Source organism: Lynx canadensis, chromosome F1 (assembly GCF_007474595.2).
Source record: "Lynx canadensis isolate LIC74 chromosome F1, mLynCan4.pri.v2, whole genome shotgun sequence".
Classification (NCBI taxonomy): Eukaryota; Metazoa; Chordata; class Mammalia; order Carnivora; family Felidae; genus Lynx; species Lynx canadensis.
The window spans coordinates 42,584,326-42,605,682 of NC_044319.2; the positions used below are offsets into that span (position 1 = coordinate 42,584,326).

The window sequence follows — 21,357 nt, forward strand, 5'->3', positions numbered from 1 at the left end:
CAACCAATATTTAAGGGTCTGTGTATGTCAGGTAGCCTGTGAAGCACTGAGAACAAGTCAGTGAGCACGCAGTCTCAGATTCTATGGCACTTAAAGGGTAGTTAGACAGTAGATGTGCTTCCCCATCTTAATCAGACAATCACACCAGCACAAGGTAAAATTATACCATGGGTAAGTGTTACAGAAAAGAGGTACATGCAGCTGTGTTGGGGGTGGGATTCAGGGTCTTAGGAGTCAAGGGAATGCTCCTTGAGGAAGTGGTTTGAACTGAGAGCTGAAAGAGAACTAAGGAGTGAGGGGCCTGAAGGAGAGTGTTGAAGGAGAGCTTCTGGCAGATTGCACGTCGTGTGCAAAGGCCTGGGTGGGAGGAGCTTCACGTGGCTAGGTTAGGATTCTGTGAAGCCATTGTAGAGAGAGGAAAGTGAGCTGGTGAGGGAAATGCAGTGTTGCCGGGCAGCTCGACGTTGATGATGGGCCTCAAGAATCGCGGTAGAGGTCCTCTGACCTGTTGTGTGACTTTCTCCAGCTGCATGGGGTGTAAATGGTTGTTACAGAGTCAAAAGCTAATAGGTAATTGGGAAGCCAGTTGTTCTCTTTGGATAGCTTTGTGATCACTGTTTCTTCTGAGCTCATTTTGTCTTATATTGGTAAGACTCCCTTCCACCCCTTCCCCAATTAAAATTGTAAAAATTTCTAGAAGGAAGGAATGGTCTCTAAAGGAAATCTTGGGCTGTTAGCTAATTAAATAAAATGTAAATTAATTAGTTTTTTAATGAGGGCAAAGTAACAAAAGGGCTTGGGCATTAACATTCTTGACTTTTAAATGATTACAAACAAATCTATCCTGGGGGGAAAAAATATCTGCCTTTTTGTGTGTTATAGAGAAAGTTGGAAGATCACATATCAGATAGACACATAACATCTAAATTGGAAAACCATGGGGTTATTAATTTTTTTTTTTGTCTCTCTGACAGCCCTCTCTATGATATGCTAAGAAAGAATCTTGTCACTTTAGCCACTGCCACTACAGGTATGTCACATCATATTTCTTCAGTGTGTGTCACAGCTTTGAGCTCAAGGGGGCAAATGATGGGAAAACGAGGATTGAGGTGGAAATGAAATGCTGTGTTGGCATGATCGAGAGGGATTCTTGTCACACAGAATGTTATTAGTATGTTAATTTTTCATTGTGAAAAATTTCAAATATACTGAAAATAGATTAGTATGATGCCTACCTCTTAGTAATTGTTAACGTTTTGCCACATTTGCTTCACCTGGACATGCTTTTTTTTTTTTTTTTTTTTTTTTAATTTAATTTTTTTTCATCTGGACATACTGTAAAAATCTCTAATTTTTACTGTCCAGTAGCCAGTGTATGTATAGTTACCCCCAGTTATCTCCGAAATATCTTTCACATTTGGCTTGTTCAGATCAAGATCCAGACAAAGTCCACACATTGCGGTTGGTTGAAACACCCCTAAGTGTCTTTGTAAAACAATCCTCCTTTTATTTTTATGTCATTTATTTGTTGAAGAAATGGCTCATTTGTCCTGTAGAATTTCCCACATTCTAGAGGTTGCACATTGTATCCTTGTGATGTTGTTAAACGTCTTCTATTTTCATTAAACTAGTAATGCTTGAATAGTTTGAAGTTTAAATTTTTTGCTGAGAACATTTCACGGGTGGTGCTTTGTACATCTGTTGCATCACATCCGGGTCATGTAAGGTCTGCTTGTCCCTCTTTCCGTGATGTTCAGGTTCTGTGGGCTCACGTGGTGTTACCCTGACCCATCTGTTATAAAGGTCCCCCGAGACCCTTTCACCTAATGGTTTTAGCTTTCTGGTGTATGAATGCCAATTTGCCTAACCCTTTGCTTGATTCTGTATCTTTTAAATACTGCCCTTTGAGTTTAAGTTAGTAGGTGTGTGCAGGAAACTGGCTGCTTTGGGGTCTGATGTTTGGTGTGTTAGAGATAAGTGAATCAGCTGTACATAACTGAAATGTAACCCGATTTCCCTTGCTCGTTGCCAAATGATGACAACTTTTTTTTTCTCCATTCCTATGTGAAGCCCCTTCATGAGCTTCAAATCAGATTTTGGGGTAACATTGACCTTTGAAGAAAGCCCAAGTTTGTAATTCTTTTATTTATTTATTTATAATTTTTTAAAAATGTTTATTTATTTTTGAGGTAGAGAGAGACAGAGCGGGAGTAGGGGAGGGGCAGAGAGAGAGGGAGACAGAATCTGAAGCAGGCTCCAGGCTCTGAGCTGTCAGCACAGAGCCTGACCTGGGGCTTGAACTCACAGACTGTGAGATCATGACTTGAGCTGAAGTCAGACACTTAACCAACTGAGCCACCCAGGCATCCCTAGTTTCTTTTAGATTGGTTATCTTTCAGTAGTTCACTGAAATAAATACTGTAGTTGAAAAGAATCTGTTTCTAATAAAGACTTATGATTTAAAGTGAGAGCAGAGAGACTTTGCTTTCATATTGAAATGTGATTTTGAACTTACATTGAATTTTGGAGCCTGTTGACTTCATTGAGCAATTTGCCCACTTTGCCCACTTCACCCAGCTGTAAATTTCTGTTGCGAGGAAAGGCCTTGTAAATAATATAGTGCTTTATTGAAATTCAGTCACTTGTGATACAGTAGGGCTTTTCTGGGATATTCACTGCAGACTTGAAATACACAGAGGATTTTATATTTGCTGATCTACTCTTTCGGTGGAATTTGTTTTCTGATTGATCTGTTCTCTGAATATCTAGAGTGGGTGTGATTCTCACTTTTTCTCTCTCTTTCTTGCACTTTCTCTGCAGCATTTAACATGCTGTGTATTAAGATGAAAATTTCTGTAACAGACATTTCAGATGATCCTCACAACAAGGCTGTGAGGAAGGTCTGGAGATGAAGAAACTGAGGGGTTTTTTTGTTTTGTTTTGTTTTTTGTTTTTGTTTTTTTTTAGAATGAGTGCTTTGTCCAAGATTAGTTGTCACTGACAGTTGGTAGAACAGATATTTCTGACTGGCCAGTTCTTGTTCTTTTCATCGTGCCACACACACACGTTGGTGTCATATAGAATTTGCCCGTTAGTTTTTCTTAACACATTTTTCCTGTGAACATTAAATCTTTAAAACATTTTGTTTGTTCTTAAACGTGTGAACCTTGAAATAACTTCAGTTACGGAAAGGTAGTAAAAGTATTATAAAGAGTTCCAGATATTCTTTACTCAGATTACCCAGATGGTAACATCTTATGTAACCACAGTATAATGTTCAAAACCAGAAAATTGCACCAAAGTAATTTTGATTGATTGCTCTGACTTGCCCTTGCATTCGTGCTTGTGGCTGGTCAGCTCTGTTGATCTTCATAAATTGAGTTACATGTGTTATATTTAAAAGGGCAAATGAGAAAAGTGCTTTCCATGTACACCTTTGCAAGTGAGTTAAGCCTTTTATTTTGATGGTTGCGAAATGCCATTAAAGTAAAGGTGGGTCTTTATGAATCATTTCTCCAAATCTCCACGTGTATACCAGTAAAATGAAATATGTGACAAACTTTGCGCTTATTTTAAAATTCCTTTGTACTTTGTAGTTTTCCCAGATAATTTCTTTTTGCTTCTAAATGTTTTAGCCTAAGTAAGGTAGTAAGGTTTTAGAACTACAAATGACAGTAATCAGATTGCTTTATTAAAGAAATGCTTCATCTGCATTGTCTGATAACTGATCTTTGAAAACCACTCTGGTCAGAAAGTGCTGTCTCAAACTTCTCAGTATCTCCATTTACCTATAAAATGATTGTAGAAATAATGCTGTTTATAATTACAGTTTTGAAATTGCTTGCTTTGTGCAAAACAATTGAATCATCAGACCATTGTAGGATCTGTATTCTTTTCTTTTCCCTGGCAGTCTTTATTATGTGAGGACGAGGTTTTCCGTAAGTGTCCTATCTCTGGACCTGATAGTAGCTAATGAGCCCAACCCTTGGTGGACTTATTTGGGAACCAAAGGTTACATATAACCTCACAAAATGAGAGTTCTAGGTTATTCAGTTCTCTACAGCTTGTTTTCCTGTTGGCTATGTTTTCATCTTCTGTTCTGCTTGAAAAATTTCCAAGTCCTTGAAGTACATTTCTCTCAGACTTAGAATGTTTCTCAGGTTACTGTTTTCTTTGCTATTTATTGCCTTTGAGAAAAACTTTATCTGCTTCCTCTTCCTTCTTAGGAAATGTTGATAGTAACTGGGGAAAATAAAACTTGTTAATTAAAAAAACTCTATATTCAGGTGGTGGGAATTTAAACCATGAAGTCATCATACACACTTAGAATGTAAGTTTACACGAGGTGCTATTGTGTACAAAGCAAATGGGGCAAAGTCCAGATTTGCAGATTTCATAACCCTGTATAACTTTAACAGTTGAAAACAAAAATTAAAGCCAGACTTTCTGTTTGTTTGTTAGTTTACAAGTTAGGCACATTTGCTAATAAGCACCTTTGGGAAGATATGGTAAAAATACTCTCCGTTATTTTTTGGTTGGAATCACTTTCATATTAAAATTTGAACCCTTACTGTGAACATTTTTTAGTTATTTTTCCTTTTCTCCCAGATTACATTTTGGTAACGTATCTTGAATATAGCCTGTCTTGGTCTTTGCCATTTTTATCAGTTTTGATTTTTCCCTTTTGGATGAGAGCCTTGTCCAGCCAACATGGAGAAGTACATCGTTAGGGACTAAACCTGGCTCCAGGGTTGTTTGCTGAGGTCCTTTTTATGTGGAAAGAATGGTTATTACCAGGGAAGGTTTTCCTTTTGTTTTACTTGCTATCCAGATGCTGCTCAGACTCTCGCTCTCGCACAGGATCACAGTATGGATATTCCAAGTCAAGACCAACTGAAGGTAAAATCACCACACGGTGACTTCTTTTGTTGTACAGAGTGGCCCCTTCTCTGTACCTGTGGATCTTGGACTCCCAAGACCTTTCCCTGAATGTGGTAAGAATTTAATAAGAAAGGTTCTTGGGAGTTCACAGACCAGGGACAGAGTGAACCTTCTCTGTTCTGCCTATAACAGAGTTCCAGTCTCTGCATCTTTCTTTGGGATGTAGCACTTCTGATCTTCAGTTCCTCCAGTTGGATTTTCTTTGGGGTTTTTGTGTGTGCCTGTATGTGTGATGGTGTATGTACATAGGTGTTTGAGAAAACTGCTTTATTCGATTTTAACAGGCTTGCGGCAGTTAAATTCATGTCAGGCCGTTCTTAAAGCTTCCCCAGACCTGGGAGAATGTTATGATCATCTTGGTATATGCTGAGGGTTTCACATGTTTTCTGAACGATGCCTAATTTTGTAGTCTAGAGGCTTTATAGCGATAGCCTGTTTTTAACAGTCGGTTTGGACCTTTTGTGCAGAGATTTTTTTCCCCCAGTTTTGGGGTTCTCCTAGTTCTGCTCACAGTGGGTTGAGGAGAGGTGTTGCCTTTATTTGATGACTGTTGTGAACTCCAGAGATCTCTTTCTTGTGCGTAACCCATTGTGCCGCACACTAACTGGTGAGCCAAAGTGGAACTGCTACATCCCCTGGTCTCAGTCATTTTTACTGCACTAATACACCTCTTTCCCTTTTTTCCAGCAAAGTTCAGAAGAAGGTTCCAGTTCTAGGAAAAGAATGGAAGAAGGCAATATACCTACACTGCCTACCTCACAACATAAATGCAGAAATTCTAGAGAAGGTAAGTTTTGGGTTAAGGCTATATACACTTATTTTTTTCTCTTTTTCATTTTTTTTCTTTTGTTGATGACTTCTAGAAATGGCATTTATTCATATTAAGCACTGGCTGTAATTGGGACCATTATATAAGCAACTCAAAATATAATGTACTTTCTTTGCATATGAAGTAGGAGGGGCATATGTCATACTTCTGTTTCTCATTCTTTTCTGAAAACGTTTTCTTTCCCCCAGTGACCATTATTAACTTGGAAGAGGATGGTAGTGCTCCTTTAGCAACCCGTGATTTCTGGGCTGGAGCCAGTCCCTTCCTTTGGCTAGTGTGCTAATAGAAGATAGCTACACATTTATCAGTTTGCTGCCTGGCGAGTCAGCTGCCTTGGCCTTTTAAATCCTGTCACACCTGTATATGTTCAGTCTGGTTACAATTTTTATTTTTATTTGTCTGCTTGAGGCAGAGGCTAATTTTCATAGAGTTTTGAAGTTTGCAAAGATATGTACTTAGTATGTTAGAGCTGAGAATGAGGCATCGGAAGTCTAGTAGTTCCTTTGCCCTTGGATGGTAGTCCTCAGCTCTTTGCCATCCATACTGGATATGCTATGGTCAAGTTAAACGAGTTAGTCGATATTTTGGAAGTTTCCCCCGTGCCCTGCTTTATAAAATATGTCCTAACATTTTTTCTACAAAGGTGTATACTGTCATAAATTACTCAGAGGTGTTTCATGGTCCGATAGTTTCTAGTCTTAGGCACCTGGCTCACACTTGGAGCAGTGGCAGGTTAGACCTCCAGCAACCTCCAGAGAGTGATGCTGCTGAAATTGTTTTCGTTGTTTAAAATTGAAACAATTTATCATGCAACTGAATTTTGGGCTGCCTGTTCACCTTGGAGCTTATTCTGTTCTGAATGGTATTAAATGTGTATTTTTTTCTATAACTGCAGGTCCTTGCTTATTTGCTACTCAGAAAGCTATTTGAAATATAAGAATAGCCAATTCAAGAGATTATATGTTGTTTGTAATGTAAACTTTGAGAATAAATAGCTTAGTATCTTCAGGAAAGTAGATAGAAAGGACAGACTTTTTATACGTGGAAAGTATATTTCTGTTCTCTTTACAAGAAGTTATAGAGCTTAAATAGATGAGAATAATTTTAATATGGTGCCATCTCAGGAATTTGGATTTTGATAATTCTAGTAATGAATAAGTAAAAAGTTGAACTTTCTCCTGAACTTAACGGGCAGGGATCATTATAATTTGTAAGTAGATAGGTAACCTTTTGTTCTGACAGAGATCTATTTATTACAAAAGTTGCCAAGCACGTGTACCTCAGGACATTTAAACACTTGTGGTTGCCATTGGCGTGCCTGGTGCATTGGGAGGAGTAGAGGAGAGTGAGAAAGTAGGAAAAGAGGAAAGCACAGCAAAAAAAGATTGGATGATGGGAAAGAAAGAAAAGAAGTTCTTGTGGTAGCAACCACCTTGAATGCCATTTGGATGTACAAAGCAACATCTCTTACTTGGAATATGTGGGGCCTTCTTATGTTTTGGATTTGTAATATTTCTTGATTTTAGATAATTCCAGGAGAGCCCATTGATCTAGAAAGGACATACTTACTTGGATAACCTTGAGTTCAGCATTTTATGATGGTTGTTACCTGTCAAAACGTGAGTTAGTGAGAAACATTTCCTGAATATGTGGTAGCAGTGAGACTGCCTTGTCAACCTTGTGAATGCGCATTCCGGTCTGGGCTGCCTTGGTTCTGTCTCAAGTCGGACCACCATGCCGCCACCATTTGCAGTTCAATGGATCGAGCCATTATCAGGCATCATGTGCTACAGCGAGTCATTCTTTAGTTATTGCTGTGGTAAGAATGTTTAACATGCGAATAATGACCATTTTGAAATCCTCTAAGAGCACTGTCGTTGTTTGGATGCTTTCAGAGTTTAGATTTCTTGATAAATGATCCATCTACTTCTGGTGTCAATGAATGAAGCCTAAATAGGAGGTTTGGCTCTGCCACTTTTGTACTGGGTGTAGACATGTCTTTTTATCTGTCTTAGAAAGAGATTGTAAGTGTTACAAACCGAGTTTTGATTCTTAGTGTTGTGTACATAGTTACCATTCTTTCCCTTTGACCGCTGTAGGTGAAGACTTCATAAAAAACTTAACCCAAGGTGAGACCTCTAAGCTGGACCTTGGGTTTGAGGAGTGGGATATAGCCGGACTGCCTTGGTGGTTTTTAGGAAACCTGAGGAACAACTATACACCTAGAAGTAATGGCTCAACTGATTTACAGACAAATCAGGTAAATGTCACATTTGAAGAGGAACTTTTTGTTTTCTTTTGAAAGAGTAACATCCTTGGTTGCTCTTGACCACACATTGCATTCTGTAAGAATTCTCATTCAGTGCCACGACTTTAAGCACCATCTGTGTGTGCCTGATGCTCAAATCTGTATCTGCAGCCCTGACCTCTTCTCTTAAATGCCCACCTTCTATATTCAGCTGCCTACTCAACACCTTCACTTAGATGATCTGACATTTAACGTGTTCAAACCAGATTTTTCTTTTAATTTTTCTTTTTCCCCAAACATTCCTATCCAGCCTTTCTTTTTTCACAAGTCTACCTTCTATCCAGTAATTCTAGCCAAATCCAAAGGGATATCATTGATTTCTTTCTCTGTCATATGCCGCATTCACGTTGTCAGCTCTACCCAAAACATATCCAAAATCTAACCCCTTTTATTACTTCCGGTGTCATACCCTAATGCGAGCCATAATTATTCTCTTCTTTTATCTTATTTTATATTCTCCATTGCACTTCTCGCTTTGTAAAACTGTTACTCTGTTTTGTTTTATGTATCTCTTGTCTGTTTACCCCTACTGAAATGTAAGTCCAGGGCTTTCGCATCATTTACCACTCTATTCTGTTACCTGGTACTTAGAACAGTATCTGACACGTAAAAGGCGTTCCGTGAGCATTTGCTCAGTAAATGAATGGGTATATTATAGTGGCAAAATAATAAGTTTTCTTTTAGGAATATTGGAGAAAAGCATGTCATAAAATATCCATAGTTGAATGTGGAAAGAAAGTTATATTTAAAGTTGTTTGGGAATTCAGAAAGAAGATTTGAGTTACTATCAGTATTTCTCATATTTTTTTTTTTTTTTAATTTTTTTTTTTCAACGTTTATTTATTTTTGGGACAGAGAGAGACAGAGCATGAACGGGGGAGGGGCAGAGAGAGAGGGAGACACAGAATCGGAAACAGGCTCCAGGCTCCGAGCCATCAACCCAGAGCCCGACACGGGGCTCGAACTCCCGGACCGCGAGATCGTGACCTGGCTGAAGTCGGACGCCCAACCGACTGCGCCACCCAGGCGCCCCAGTATTTCTCATATTTTAATAAACATTATTGACTGTCAAGGAAATGATGTACCACAGTTAATAGAATGTCTTCTAGGTTCTCAGAATACCACCTTTGGAAAGGAGTTGAGGGAATGGATTCTATTTAGTTGAGCAGCTATGAGTCTTTAGCCTTTAAGCTCTTTAGTACCATTTCTCAAGTGTTATACTTGAGTTACTGTTAAAGTAGAGAATTCTTTGCCAGACTCCTGCGAGTTTATACATAGTAGATGCGAGGTAGATGTCTGTGGAATGAATACATGTCCGTCGAAGAAAGAGGCAAGGTGTTCTTTGGAGATGTGTAGGGACATTGAGTTTTGGGTTCATTTTTATTGGTTCAGCATCACTGATAAGCGTCTGACTATAAACCTTTTTTTCTACTAGGATATAGGTACTGCCATTGTTTCAGACACCACAGATGATTTGTGGTTTTTGAATGAGTCTGTATCAGAGCAATTTGGTGTGGGAATCAAAGTTGAAGCCACAGATACTGAACAAACAAGTGAAGAAGTAGGGAAAGTAAGAGACAAAAAGGTATGTTTGGAAACAATTCGCCTTGTTTGTATCTATGTGTACCTAGCATAATCTGTTCAGGTCTGGTATCCCAACCCTTTTGTACAACAGATGACTCACATAATTCCCCCCTTTAATTTCTTTTTTTAAAGTTTGTTTATTTTGAGAGAGAGGGCACGAGGGAGGGGGGGAGAGAGAGAGAGAGAGAGAGAGAGAGAGGGAGAGAGAGAGAGAGAACGAGAACTCTAAGCAGGCTCCATACTGTCAGCATAGAGCCTGACGTGGAGCTCTATCCCGTGAACCGTGAGATCATGACCTCAGCCGAGATCAAGAGTTGGATGCTTAACCAGCTGAGCTTTTTACTCATTACTTTTTCATGTTTTTCTGTATCCAGTTTTAAGAGTCACATTAAGTTAACCAAGGCTGTCTTAAAAACAGAATAGGACTGTTTGGGTGAAACTCCTCCTCCTTTAGAAGCAATAAGCTGCCCTTTCCTGTTTGTCTGATCTCTCACTGTGGAGTTGTTTCTTTAGGAGACCTTTCTTTGCTAACAAGGCAACGTTCTAAATGGCCACAGCAACCTGTAGGGAAAGAAATTCTTATTTCTTGGACATCTCAGTATCTTTCGTAGCCATTTATATGTAAATGGAAATAGATGAGTTCTCCCTACGTATTTTAGAGTTTAAATAAGGGGAAAGAAGAGAGAACTCCAGATACACATGGCGTGAGCACACCAAGATGAAGCATGTGCTCAAGTCTCAAAAGAAATTGGACACCAGATCCAGTGTCCAACATTGACAAGATTCTCAGTAAACATTCATTGAATAAATGTAGCAAAACACACACCCTGAATAGGGTCATTTTTTTAATTTAAGGGATTTTCATAGTAATTTGGGTTCCTGAAGGATATGTTGGTGTGTTTGTAGGCAGATAGATGCTTAGGTCCTGCTAGCCTAGTTGTATGTTGGGAGCATTAGAAGGGACTACAAGTGGCTTGAAGGAAGACAGAGGGGACATTTGGAAACTTCCATGGAGAGAGGTGGGACTTAGAATACTTGAACTTGCATGAGAAAGTTGCTATACTGAGGTCCCTAATTGAATCATAATTGGTTTTATTCCATTTACCAGATCACAAAGTAGGGTGTTGTTAGAATTTTAAATTCCAAATTTTAAAATTTAGAAGACACTTCCCACATTTCTTGACTTTCTGTGTCCTGGTCCATGGGCATGTTGTTACAGGGCAACCAGAGTATCACTTAACTAGGTTTACTTTTGAATATGAAAAGTAAAACTTTGAAATACTTTGTTTTCATTCTTGACATCTCAGTTCCTTATTTTATATAGTATTCTCCACTTCCGTTTTCTCATGTAATTCTGAATGCCTACCTAGATTCCCAACATAAAAAAATCACATTTAATGATTTGTAGCTTTTCTACTCTGATATTGTTTATTTTCATTAAAGTCATACATTTGGGCGCCCTCTTCTATTTGATGACCTTTCTGGGTACTTTTTAATCATTTCTTCTACTAAAGTTCTGGCTGGGTGCATCTAGAATCATTTAAGCTATTTTCTTTCTAAGTGCTAGTGATGGAGGCAGAATGTAGTTTTAAATTGAAGCTCTTCTGTCTTTTTTGCTCTCAGGTTATAACCTCCTGTAAACTAGGTGAACCTCACTAATGAGATGTCTTTGCCCTCATAGGTGATTGAAGTGGGAAAAAATGATGACCTTGAGGACTCCAAGTCCATAAGTGACGATACTGATGTAGAAGTTACCTCTGAGGTAGGGGTATCTAGTAAAAGAGCTGTTTTGCACCCCCCGCCAGTGTGTACGTTCCAGCACTGCACTTGTGTTGAAGAAGGCCGTTTCCCCCATTTCTATCTCCCTTTCCTTGACGTTAAGACATGTTGGCTTCTTTATATTTTGTTACAGGTTTTTATTGGAATTTGGAGAAAGGGTGACTTAAGTGCCTGTCTGTATGCCTTTCTCCCCGCTGACGAAATTCTTTGGACCTGATGCAGTGGACACACAGAGTTATTCAGAATAGTCCTGCACTGCTTTCCCCACTAGCCACCCCTCTGTAATCGTAAAGGTAGACTTATAAGCTATCTAAAATTCTTTGTCAAGTACAAAGATCTTATTTTCAGTGCTTTGTTAGAAATCGACAAATGGAAAATGGCTTAATTTCCACACAGGTTTATATTAATGGAGGGCTAGTAAATGAAAATGTAGTATTAAGCTGGAAAGGTAATAGGTATGGATTTGTCACCAAATGACAACTCAGGTTTAGACTCAGATGTATACCTTTTCTCTTTTCATGCTGGTTCCCCATTTTCCTTTTAGTGCTTCCCTTGGCTAAAGGTGGGGGAAGGTGGTGGGGGAAGGACAGGGGAGGAGAGTTTACAGTTTGCTGCTTGGGGATAGAAAAGTGGTATGTTGTCTTTGGTTGATCCTCCCCAGCTCCTGGCCTGCCACTGTTGCCCATTATGGTAATTGACTGCAAATTATCTGTCCGTGTATAGCTAAGTAATAAAGTAGAATATATTGGTCTGTTAAGGGTTCTTGACCATAATACAAATAGCAGAGATAAGTGTTTCCATCTTCATCAGACTTCTTTGGCTACTTGGGCCCAGAAAATCTATTAAGCAAATAGACTGTATTTTATCAAATCAAAGATGCCATTGAATTTAATAAGCCCTATTACTTTATGTACTACTAAAAAAGAAAAAGTGGTGCCAGTTAGACTGTGACACACCATCAGTTATGAATTCCAAATCTTTACGAAGCCCCTTTGAGTATCTGGATAGCATTTCAGATGAGATGTGAGGATCTTAAGCCGGCAAGAGTGTTGTGAGGCTCCCTGAAGACCACCCAGTTTAACAGATGGTCGCGTCCCTGCCTCTTGGCCCATGATATTGAGTTACGACTTTTAAACTTGAAGTGTGTGGCCTTTGTTCTGAAAGTAATCAAGTCTGCCTGTGTCCAGTCATTGATCCTGTCAGAGCCAGGCAATTAGCCACATTAAATACCCTTGACTTGTTCCAGGTAGCTACCTTTGCATTAAGCAAGGCATTTAAAATTCATTGAGCTCCAGTATCTCCTAATTTGGTATCTACTAATTTGGGTATGGAGGAGTAGGAAAAAAGTTACGGGCATCCAAGGACAAGAACGTTCATTTTTCAGAGGGTATGGTTTAGGCGTATAGTTAGCTAGTGAGAGACCATGAGTAAATTTAGTAGTTTTCAAATCTCATTTTAATTTTAGCTTCCTTTTTTGCCAAATTTTATATTTCTTAATTAGTGGGAAAGAATGAAAGTGTTCTCTTTGCTTCATTCTTTAGCTTCTTGCTCAGTAAGAGAGTTAAGTTGTACAAAGAAATGAACTAAAAAGAAGGCAGCAGGGAAAAGCCAGCAATCAAAATTCCATCCAGATGAGATAGAATGCCAAAATAATGAATTTAACTTTCTTAAAGATAGCTATATAAATCTTGACTTGAAAATGGCGGTTGTGTCACTATCATTGTAAAACTTGTCAAGACTTTCTTCCACGTGGCTGTGGAATTTGCTCATATGCGAGGCTAGACCACTGATGGGGAATGTCCGGACTCTCACTAGCTTAGTGAGATGATGAGCCAAGGCCTACCCTCCCTTTTCCTCAACTTCATGTTTGCCACGGAGTGAGTGTTAATTGGCTGCACTTGTCTTTGTAGGATGAGTGGCAGTGTACTGAGTGCAAGAAATTTAACTCTCCAAGCAAGAGGTACTGTTTCCGTTGCTGGGCCTTGAGGAAGGATTGGTATTCAGATTGTTCTAAGTTAACCCATTCTCTCTCCACGTCTGATATCACTGCCATACCTGAAAAGAAGGAAAATGAAGGAATTGATGTCCCTGATTGCCGAAGAACCATATCAGCTCCAGTTGTTAGACCTAAAGATGTGTATACAAAGGAAGAAAACCCTAAACTTTTTGATCCCTGCAACTCAGTAGAATTCTTGGATTTGGCCCACAGTTCGGAAAGCCAAGAAACCATATCAAGCACGGGAGAACAATCAGATAACCTTTTTGAACAGAGAACAGACACAGAAAACATGGAAGATTGCCAGAATCTCTTGAAGCCGTGTAGTCTGTGTGAGAAAAGACCACGAGATGGAAACATTATTCATGGGAGGACGGGCCATCTTGTCACTTGTTTTCACTGTGCCAGAAGATTAAAGAAGGCTGGGGCTTCATGCCCTATTTGCAAGAAAGAGATTCAGTTGGTTATTAAGGTTTTTATAGCATAGCTAACTCAGCGAATTGCAGAAAATATTAACAGGGCTAGGTCATGTTTCAAAATGTCAGTATTGAGCATCTCTACTCAGTGTAGCCCATTACATCTGTTTATTTATTTAGGTAAACATCTGTGTTCCCCAACATTTTTGCTTCTAAACTTATATGGAATTTGAGAATGAGTTCTTTAGAACTAGGTTGCCAATTTGGGGGACGCTGTTAACATGAAAAGATACGTTAACCACTTCATTCTCTCCTCAAAGATGAGGATCTGGGAGAAAGCAACTGCCAGTACTAACAAAGATACATTAATTCGCTCACTTACCAAATTATTTGAAGATTTACTATTTCCTTAGTTAATTGTATTCCCCATTCTTTTTTTCTGTTAGGGAATGTTATTAGGCATTAGGATCCAAGGTGGCTATTAGAAAAATACTAAAGCTAACAAAAGAAATAATAATAAATTTGATTAGTCAAGGTATGTAATGCTATATAGATTGTTGCAGTCAGGCTGCACGATTCAGATAAGCTAAAAGAAAAGTCTTGATAAACAAGCGCTTTCTTCCATGTGTGCCTAGAACAATGGTATGGAGCATTTTTGCTAACATACTCCTAAAAGGATTTTGAAAAAGTATATGTAACCTTTTGCACATTTTACACCATGAGGTATATAATTAACAGACAAAGTTTCCTTTCTGGTGAGTTGTAGACCTCTGAGTAGCCAGCCTAAAACAAGCAATGGAACATTTCTGTCTCCTTAGAATGTTTCCCTTGTTCCTCTTTCCAAGCAGTTCCCCCTCCATTTCGTGCCTCTCATTCTAGGTTAGCTGTCCTTTTGCACATGTTTAGTGTGACATCTAAATTTTAAAAATACCTTTAAATACTTAGAAAGGGTACCCTATCCGATACATTGTATATGTGCCTTAAAAATATTTTTCTCAAAGCCTTGGAGCTGTAGGTTTCGTTGATTAAAGTTATAGAAAAAGTCCTGTCATATAAAGTAGCAAAGCTGTTCTCATTTTAAAATTCATCAGCCAAATCAGATTTCACTTTCACTCAGAAAATGTTTGACTTTATTTTTAAAAATAAATGCATTAACACATTTCTGGCACAACCGTCTCAATTACAGTTCTAAGGTAGGTAAGGCATAGAATTTTTAACCTAAGCTCCCTTTGCTTTACTCTGTCCTCATTATCTTCTGAGAATCCTCTGGAGGTTTTTTGTTGTTCTTTTATTTGATGCCTCTAGAGGTTTTTTACATTCTGAGGCAATGCCCCATAGTAAGATTCTAGATGGGTGAGAGGCAGCCTTTCCTTTGGAAATAGGGAGTTATGGCAGTTGTGAAAAGGATATTAAGAAAAATGGTAGATCTGAAGAAGCCTTATCTGAGCACATTAATCTTAGGACAGTACAAATGGAAGTTGAAGACCTTTAAGCTGATGTCTTTATACCTATCCCTGCCTGCTTTCTCCATGGAAAAATCTTGAAGTATGCCCAGGGGTATGCATATGAGATTTTGGGGACGAGGGCCCTAGAATTAACAAATTTACTGATCCAAAAAATTACCTGGGTTGCTTGTTAAAACAGCCCAAGTTAAAAAAAAAAAAAAAAAAAAAAAGCCAAACTCGAACCCCCCTCCCCCCACTTTGCCCTGGAGTTTCCATTTGAACATGTGTTCCTGGAAGCTGATTCAAGTGGTCCACAGACCACACTTTGGGAAGCCCTGCCCTAGAAGGAAGGGTTTTCCCAGTTACAAGAAGTAGAATGAACAAGATCATTTTTAGCAGCATATTTAATTTTCTGAGGGGGAGTTTTGTTAAAAGTTCTAGAATTTTAAAACTAGAATGCACTCATATACTCAAGCCCCTGTTATTTTGCACTTGAGGCTAAATTTAAGGTTAAATGACTGTCAAAAGTCGCAGCTAGTGATGCAGCTATTACTAGAATCTAGGTGACTTGTAGTAAATCTCTAAACCATGCTCGCTCCCTTGTCGTTGTTTGTTAAATATATAAAGCGGGATGCTTCTCGAATTTGTGGTAGCTCATCATCCTAAAATACTGCAGAATGTGACTTGCAGCCAAACTAGGACTTTAGAGAGAGTAATAGCTTTTAACACTTTCTCCCCAAAGAAAAAGGCCCTATAAGTGTCGGGCTTTCTTATATAATCAGATGTCCTCCCACAGGGAGGACAGATAAAGGTGCAGAGGAGCCTGATCCATTGTCTCCAGTATTGTTCCTTCTTGGGGAAGGAAGGTAAGTTCCTGGCTCTCTCTAGGCATCAGGGACAAGGGTTTGTTTTCCTTCTAGAAGTAGAACGAGTCCTTTGAGTTTAGTGTTTTGTTAAACCATGGTAAATGCTCCACCACTCCTGCAATTTAAATGACTTTTTCCCCTATTTTCTCTCAAGTACTACTCTCTTCATAATAGTTTGATAGCCCTCAATTTTGTTTGATTTTTGCCAGTTCGGCGCTTTTGCAAATGGTAACTTAAAGGAGGGACAGGGAGAGTTGGGGATCTGCACTTGTACCCTCTGATTCCTCTTATGAAAAGTCGCAGGTTTTTTTAGAAAATTAAAAAATTGGAAAATTTTGTGTTTGTAGATATTTGATGCCAGTTTTGGTACATCCTTGCCTAGCACAGGATCCTCTTTTGCTACTCAACTTTCCTGATCTCCCCCTTGCTCACCTGGGTTTTATACTGTCCCCGTTACCACGAAATACTTTGCTTAGAACATCCCAAGCTGTATGTTTGAGCTGTGAGTGGTATAATAACCTAGACTCGGGTTTCCTGGATCTCTGATGAGAGCCGAGAGCCGTGGGACTGACTGCAGCTGTTACAGAGAAACGAGTGATAGTATCTGCAGGAGGAGGCAGCTGGTATTTCTTGGTAGCTTCTCTGAAATCCGGGATGCCGCTTCCCCTGCAGATTGTTTCCTTCATCCCGGATCCCTATCCTGTGTAATCACCCCTGGGAGTGGAGGATAGCAAGCAGGACTTGTCTATTCCTTGGGGTAGAATGGGTGAAGAGTCCTACAAAGGGCCACATCACGCTATCAGAGCAGTTCGTTACCTGCATCTTGATTTATTTTTGGTTTTGTTCTTTTTTTTTTCCATGCTACTGCGGTACAGGTATATTTTACTCACTGCCAGTAAAGCAAGACATAGTTTGTATGTGAAGTCTTCATAGTTTTACTTCTGCCAGGTAAATTCCTAATTTCCAAACACTACTATTTATCTTTTAGTTGTATTTAGGGTGGACAGTGTGCTCTGGTGTTCTGGAAACAGTGCCAGTTTACCGCTCTTTTTTCAGCAGCCCATCTGATTTATCTCCTTTTCTCCCTTTTCACTCCCAGATGCTTGAGTGGAAATCTTGATTGTGAGGAGGGATCTCTTAAAGTGGGTGCCAGTGGAGTTTAACTTTTCTGCATCATGCCATAGATTTGTGATCAATGAAATCATACCATATTAGCACCAAATTTCTTTTTCCTTCTTTCTTTCTTTCTTTCTTCTTTCTTTCTTTCTTTCTTTCTTTCTTTCTTTCTTTCTCTCTCTCTCTCTCTCTCTCTCTCTCTCTCTCCCCCCCCCCCTCTCCCTCTCCCTCTCTCTCTGTCTTTCTGTCTTTCTTTCTCTTTCTTTCTGTCTTTCTAAGTAATCTCTATCCCCAACGTGGAGCTTCAACTTCTGACCGAGACCAAGTTGCATGCTCTACTGAGCCCAGCCAAGCATCCCGGCACCAAACTTCTTATTTTAATTACCATTATTAATATTTATGATCAGGTTACCCTGGACAGAAAATTCAGAGCAAAAGTGACAAATCTTAAGAAACAATGAATTTTTAGGTTACAGCTAAAAATGTCTCCTGTCTCATTAACTCCCTGTACTTGCACTATACTTATATTTGCTATGCTTTTGTATTAAATACTTAAATCAGACTTGATAAAAATATTTTTTTTTTTCCAACGTTTATTTATTTATTTTTTTTGGGACAGAGAGAGACAGAGCATGAACGGGGGAGGGGCAGAGAGAGAGGGAGACACAGAATCGGAAACAGGCTCCAGGCTCTGAGCCATCAGCCCAGAGCTTGATGCGGGGCTTGAACTCCTGGACCGCGAGATCGTGACCTGGCTGAAGTCGGATGCTTAACCGACTGCGCCACCCAGGCGCCCCCAGACTTGATAAAAATCTTAAGACCAATGCATATTGCCATTTTTTCGTAGTCCATCTATGGAATATCATAGGTTCTCGGTCCTAGGCTTGAACAATGGGTCAGCGTCTAGCCAAGCCAGCCTACAAACTGCCATGAACTTTTCTAATATAAGATGGAATCACTGCCAAGCATTTGAAATATGCAGTTGTGTTTTAATAATAATTTATGTATATTTAGGTGTATATAATGCTTTGTAGGACATGGTTTTATTTGTGAGAATTTTTAATGGTCAGGATCATTTGTAACCTTTTTTTTTTTTAATGTCAACTCAATGCAATATTTGGCTCCTTTGAAAAGTCATTAATGAGAAATTGGTGAATGCTAGATCTTGGGTTCTGCAGAAGTATTGTGTTATCTCTTGGTTCTCTTTAGAAATGAGGAAACTTGTTAACCAGTTATTTGCAACCCCTCCCCCCGCCCCGAGAGTTATGTGAACTTTGAACTATATGCCTTTAGATACTGTGAATCTGTTGTTTTCCATTTAGCCAAGTATCTACTTAAATTGTTCATCAGAGCCCTAAAGAAGAATTTACTTTGATGGTTCTCTTCATTCATGGGTGTGTATATATGTATGTACATACACTATCAAGACTGCTAATGCCTTTGCTGAAAATGGCTATAAAATAGGAAGTAGCTGTGTTTAGGATCTGCACTTCAAAGAGAAAAAACCCGTAAGCTCTCCCCTGTGCCAAAAGCAAAATGTGCAATGTTTACAAATGTCTGGAATTTTGCACTGCCGTAGGGTATGCTGAGGTTACTTTGCTGGATTTGTCCTGAAGGTGATTAATGGAGTTGCAGTTCAGCATATGAGGAGAGATACTGAGGGTCTGCAGCTGAACTGAGGTAGTGGTTCAAGTGACTCCCTGGCCTAACTTGGGGACAGTTTTTCCAGACTGCTTTGGGACATCCTTTCCGTGGACAGAGCTTTCCTCGGTCACCATTGCTACATTCGTCCTTTACAGGAGCCGCCAGATCTCTTCTCACCTGTGGGAGATTGTATCCTAAGCATTTTGAGATCTTTTGATAGAATGAACGTGCAGTCCCAAGTAATGCTGTTACTGGTGCATGTGACCTTGTTAAAGAAAATACAACCTTAAAGAACACTCGGGTTTACTGTACCTCCGTCAGAGCCTTTTGAATGACTGAAAATGTTACAGAGAAGTGTATCTGCAGAAAGAAGTAGCTGATATCTCTTGGTAGCTTATCCAAAATCAAAGATGTTGCTTGTCCTGCAGATTGTTTTCCTTTATCCAGGATCCTTATTTGATACCTTCTGGGAACATAGCACAGCAAGTGAGAGTCCTCATTTCTTGGGGTAGAATGGGTCAGGGATCTTGAAAAGGGTCAAGTGCTGTAGAGTAATTCCTGTGTCAGAACAGTCGCTATCATTCGGCAAATGCTTTCTTGAAAGTTGACATAATCACTAGAACACTGACACCTATCAGAACACCTAATGTCTTATCCTAAGGCTTTTTTTTTTTTTTTTTTTTTAACAGCTACCTTGATGTCCTACCTTTCCTCTTCCTTCTTCCCTTACTGTTGCTCTTTTTTCCTCAGAGTTCAAAGAGGTCTGCTTCTGGATACTGCTTTTATACCAAAGGCCTTCTGTATCACCCCCTGGGTGGTTGTAACTACAGTGATCTTTAGATAAGATTCCTCTTTTCCAGTCGGTCTGGGGGAGTGTTTCTGTTGGAGAGTTAGGTGGCAGATTCTAGCAATCAGGAGGGGAAGCTGTGACATCAGAGCTACTATCTAATAAAAAACAACTCGTAGTTTAGGCTTCCTTTGCGTCCATGATGGGAGAACAGGGAGGGCAATCAGTGCCACTGTTGTCTCCGCACTAAGAGATTGAGGCCAGCCTTCCCCTTTCCTACGGGACTTTTTTCCCCTTCAGTTTGCCTTGCTTTTTCACTTCCTTTTAAAATAATCAAAATGTCTCCTTTTGGGTTTTTTTCTTTCCTCCTTTTAAAAATAATAGAAAATGTTTTAAAAGGGGAATGAAATGTTTCTGGCCTCCTCAGCACTTGGCAAGGTAGAAGTTGTAAGCAGCCTTTGAACAGGACTCTGTCCTTAGTCTGTAGGCACTATTACGTGCCTTTTGGGTAGAGATGAGGAGTGAGATCATTCCACCCTCTGTGGTCCTGGTCTTGACCTTCTTAAGCCTCAGTTTTTCCCATCTGTAAAATGAATACTTGTACTACCCTTTTTCTACCTCAGTTTGTTATGGAGATAAAGGATGCGGGAGCAACCTAACCTGTAAATTGCTTTAAATAAGATGTTCAGAATTGTTATACCAAGCTCTGGGGTATGTATTCAGAATACCTCATGTTCTGGAAGCCGAGCACAAGCTCCTCTCTATGCCTGCCTAGCAGAGCCTATGTTGCTTCCTTATACCCATGCCTCTAGCCCATCTATTCTTTCCTTGCTATGAAGCTCTTGACTAGAAAAGAGGCCATCTCTAGGTTCTGAGAGAAGTGTGTGTAAATTTGGATAGTAGATACAACTGCCACGCTATGGTCTTGATCCACGAAAATTTTCTACGTGCACTTGAGTAGGTGGCCTAAAATGCACTGCCAATACACCGAAAACATGCAGTTTTCCAAATAACATATCTCATCAGGTAGCATAACCGACAGGAGTGTAGCCAATGTGCTTGCATCGCGTGGAAGGAAAAAAGCAACTTTAAGTAACTGAATGTGTCCAGCTTAGTAAATGGGGAAAGGAGACAGACAGCTTCATGTGTTCTCATCTAGTCCTTTTAAGCGCCCAATAAAATAGCTCTGTATCTTTTTGGTTTTTGCACTATGTAATGCTTTTAATCCCTGTTGATTCTGTTGTGCCTTTTTGTGTATTAAATATTTTTCATTTTGCCGTTGTGGTGTCATTATTGGGGAAATTTGTATATAACAGAATCTCACTTTTTGTTTTTATATGCAGTCTTCTGTCTGATTTGGGGACGGAGAGAATAGAATTTGCTATAGAAGTTGCTGTACTTAATCAGTAGTGACTTTGATAGTTTCCACCATTCACCTATTAGAGTATTGTATTTCAGTTTTAGGTTCCCAGTCCTTCAGTTTCTTTTTAAAAAAAATTTTTTTTAACATTTATTCATTTTTGAGACAGAGCATGAACGGGGGAAGGTCAGAGAGAGAGGGAGACACAGAATCCGAAATAGGCTCCAGGCTCTGAGCTGTCAGCACAGAGCCCGACGTGGGGCTCGAACTCACATACCGCGAGATC

The 21,357-nt window shown here is 39.4% G+C and overlaps 1 protein-coding gene across 5 annotated transcripts in view; it reads left to right on the top strand.

Moving 5' to 3' along the window:
* The window catches only part of MDM4 (MDM4 regulator of p53), a 39,247-nt gene extending 21,992 nt beyond the window's left edge, over window positions 1–17,255 (top strand). For 3 of the 5 annotated variants that reach the window (XM_030301751.2, XM_030301752.2, XM_030301753.1), the window contains exons 5-11: window positions 975–1,030; window positions 4,832–4,899; window positions 5,629–5,728; window positions 7,870–8,030; window positions 9,514–9,663; window positions 11,344–11,424; window positions 13,352–17,255. In XM_030301751.2, the coding sequence (XP_030157611.1) occupies window positions 975–1,030; window positions 4,832–4,899; window positions 5,629–5,728; window positions 7,870–8,030; window positions 9,514–9,663; window positions 11,344–11,424; window positions 13,352–13,924 (1,189 nt within the window). In that variant the 3' untranslated portion in view covers window positions 13,925–17,255. Of the gene's footprint in view, window positions 1–974; window positions 1,031–4,831; window positions 4,900–5,628; window positions 5,729–7,869; window positions 8,031–9,513; window positions 9,664–11,343; window positions 11,425–13,351 lie in introns of those variants that run through there. The other 2 variants (XR_004343144.1, XR_003965764.1) reach the window with 2 other exon arrangements.
* The last annotated feature ends 4,102 nt before the right edge of the window (window positions 17,256–21,357 follow it).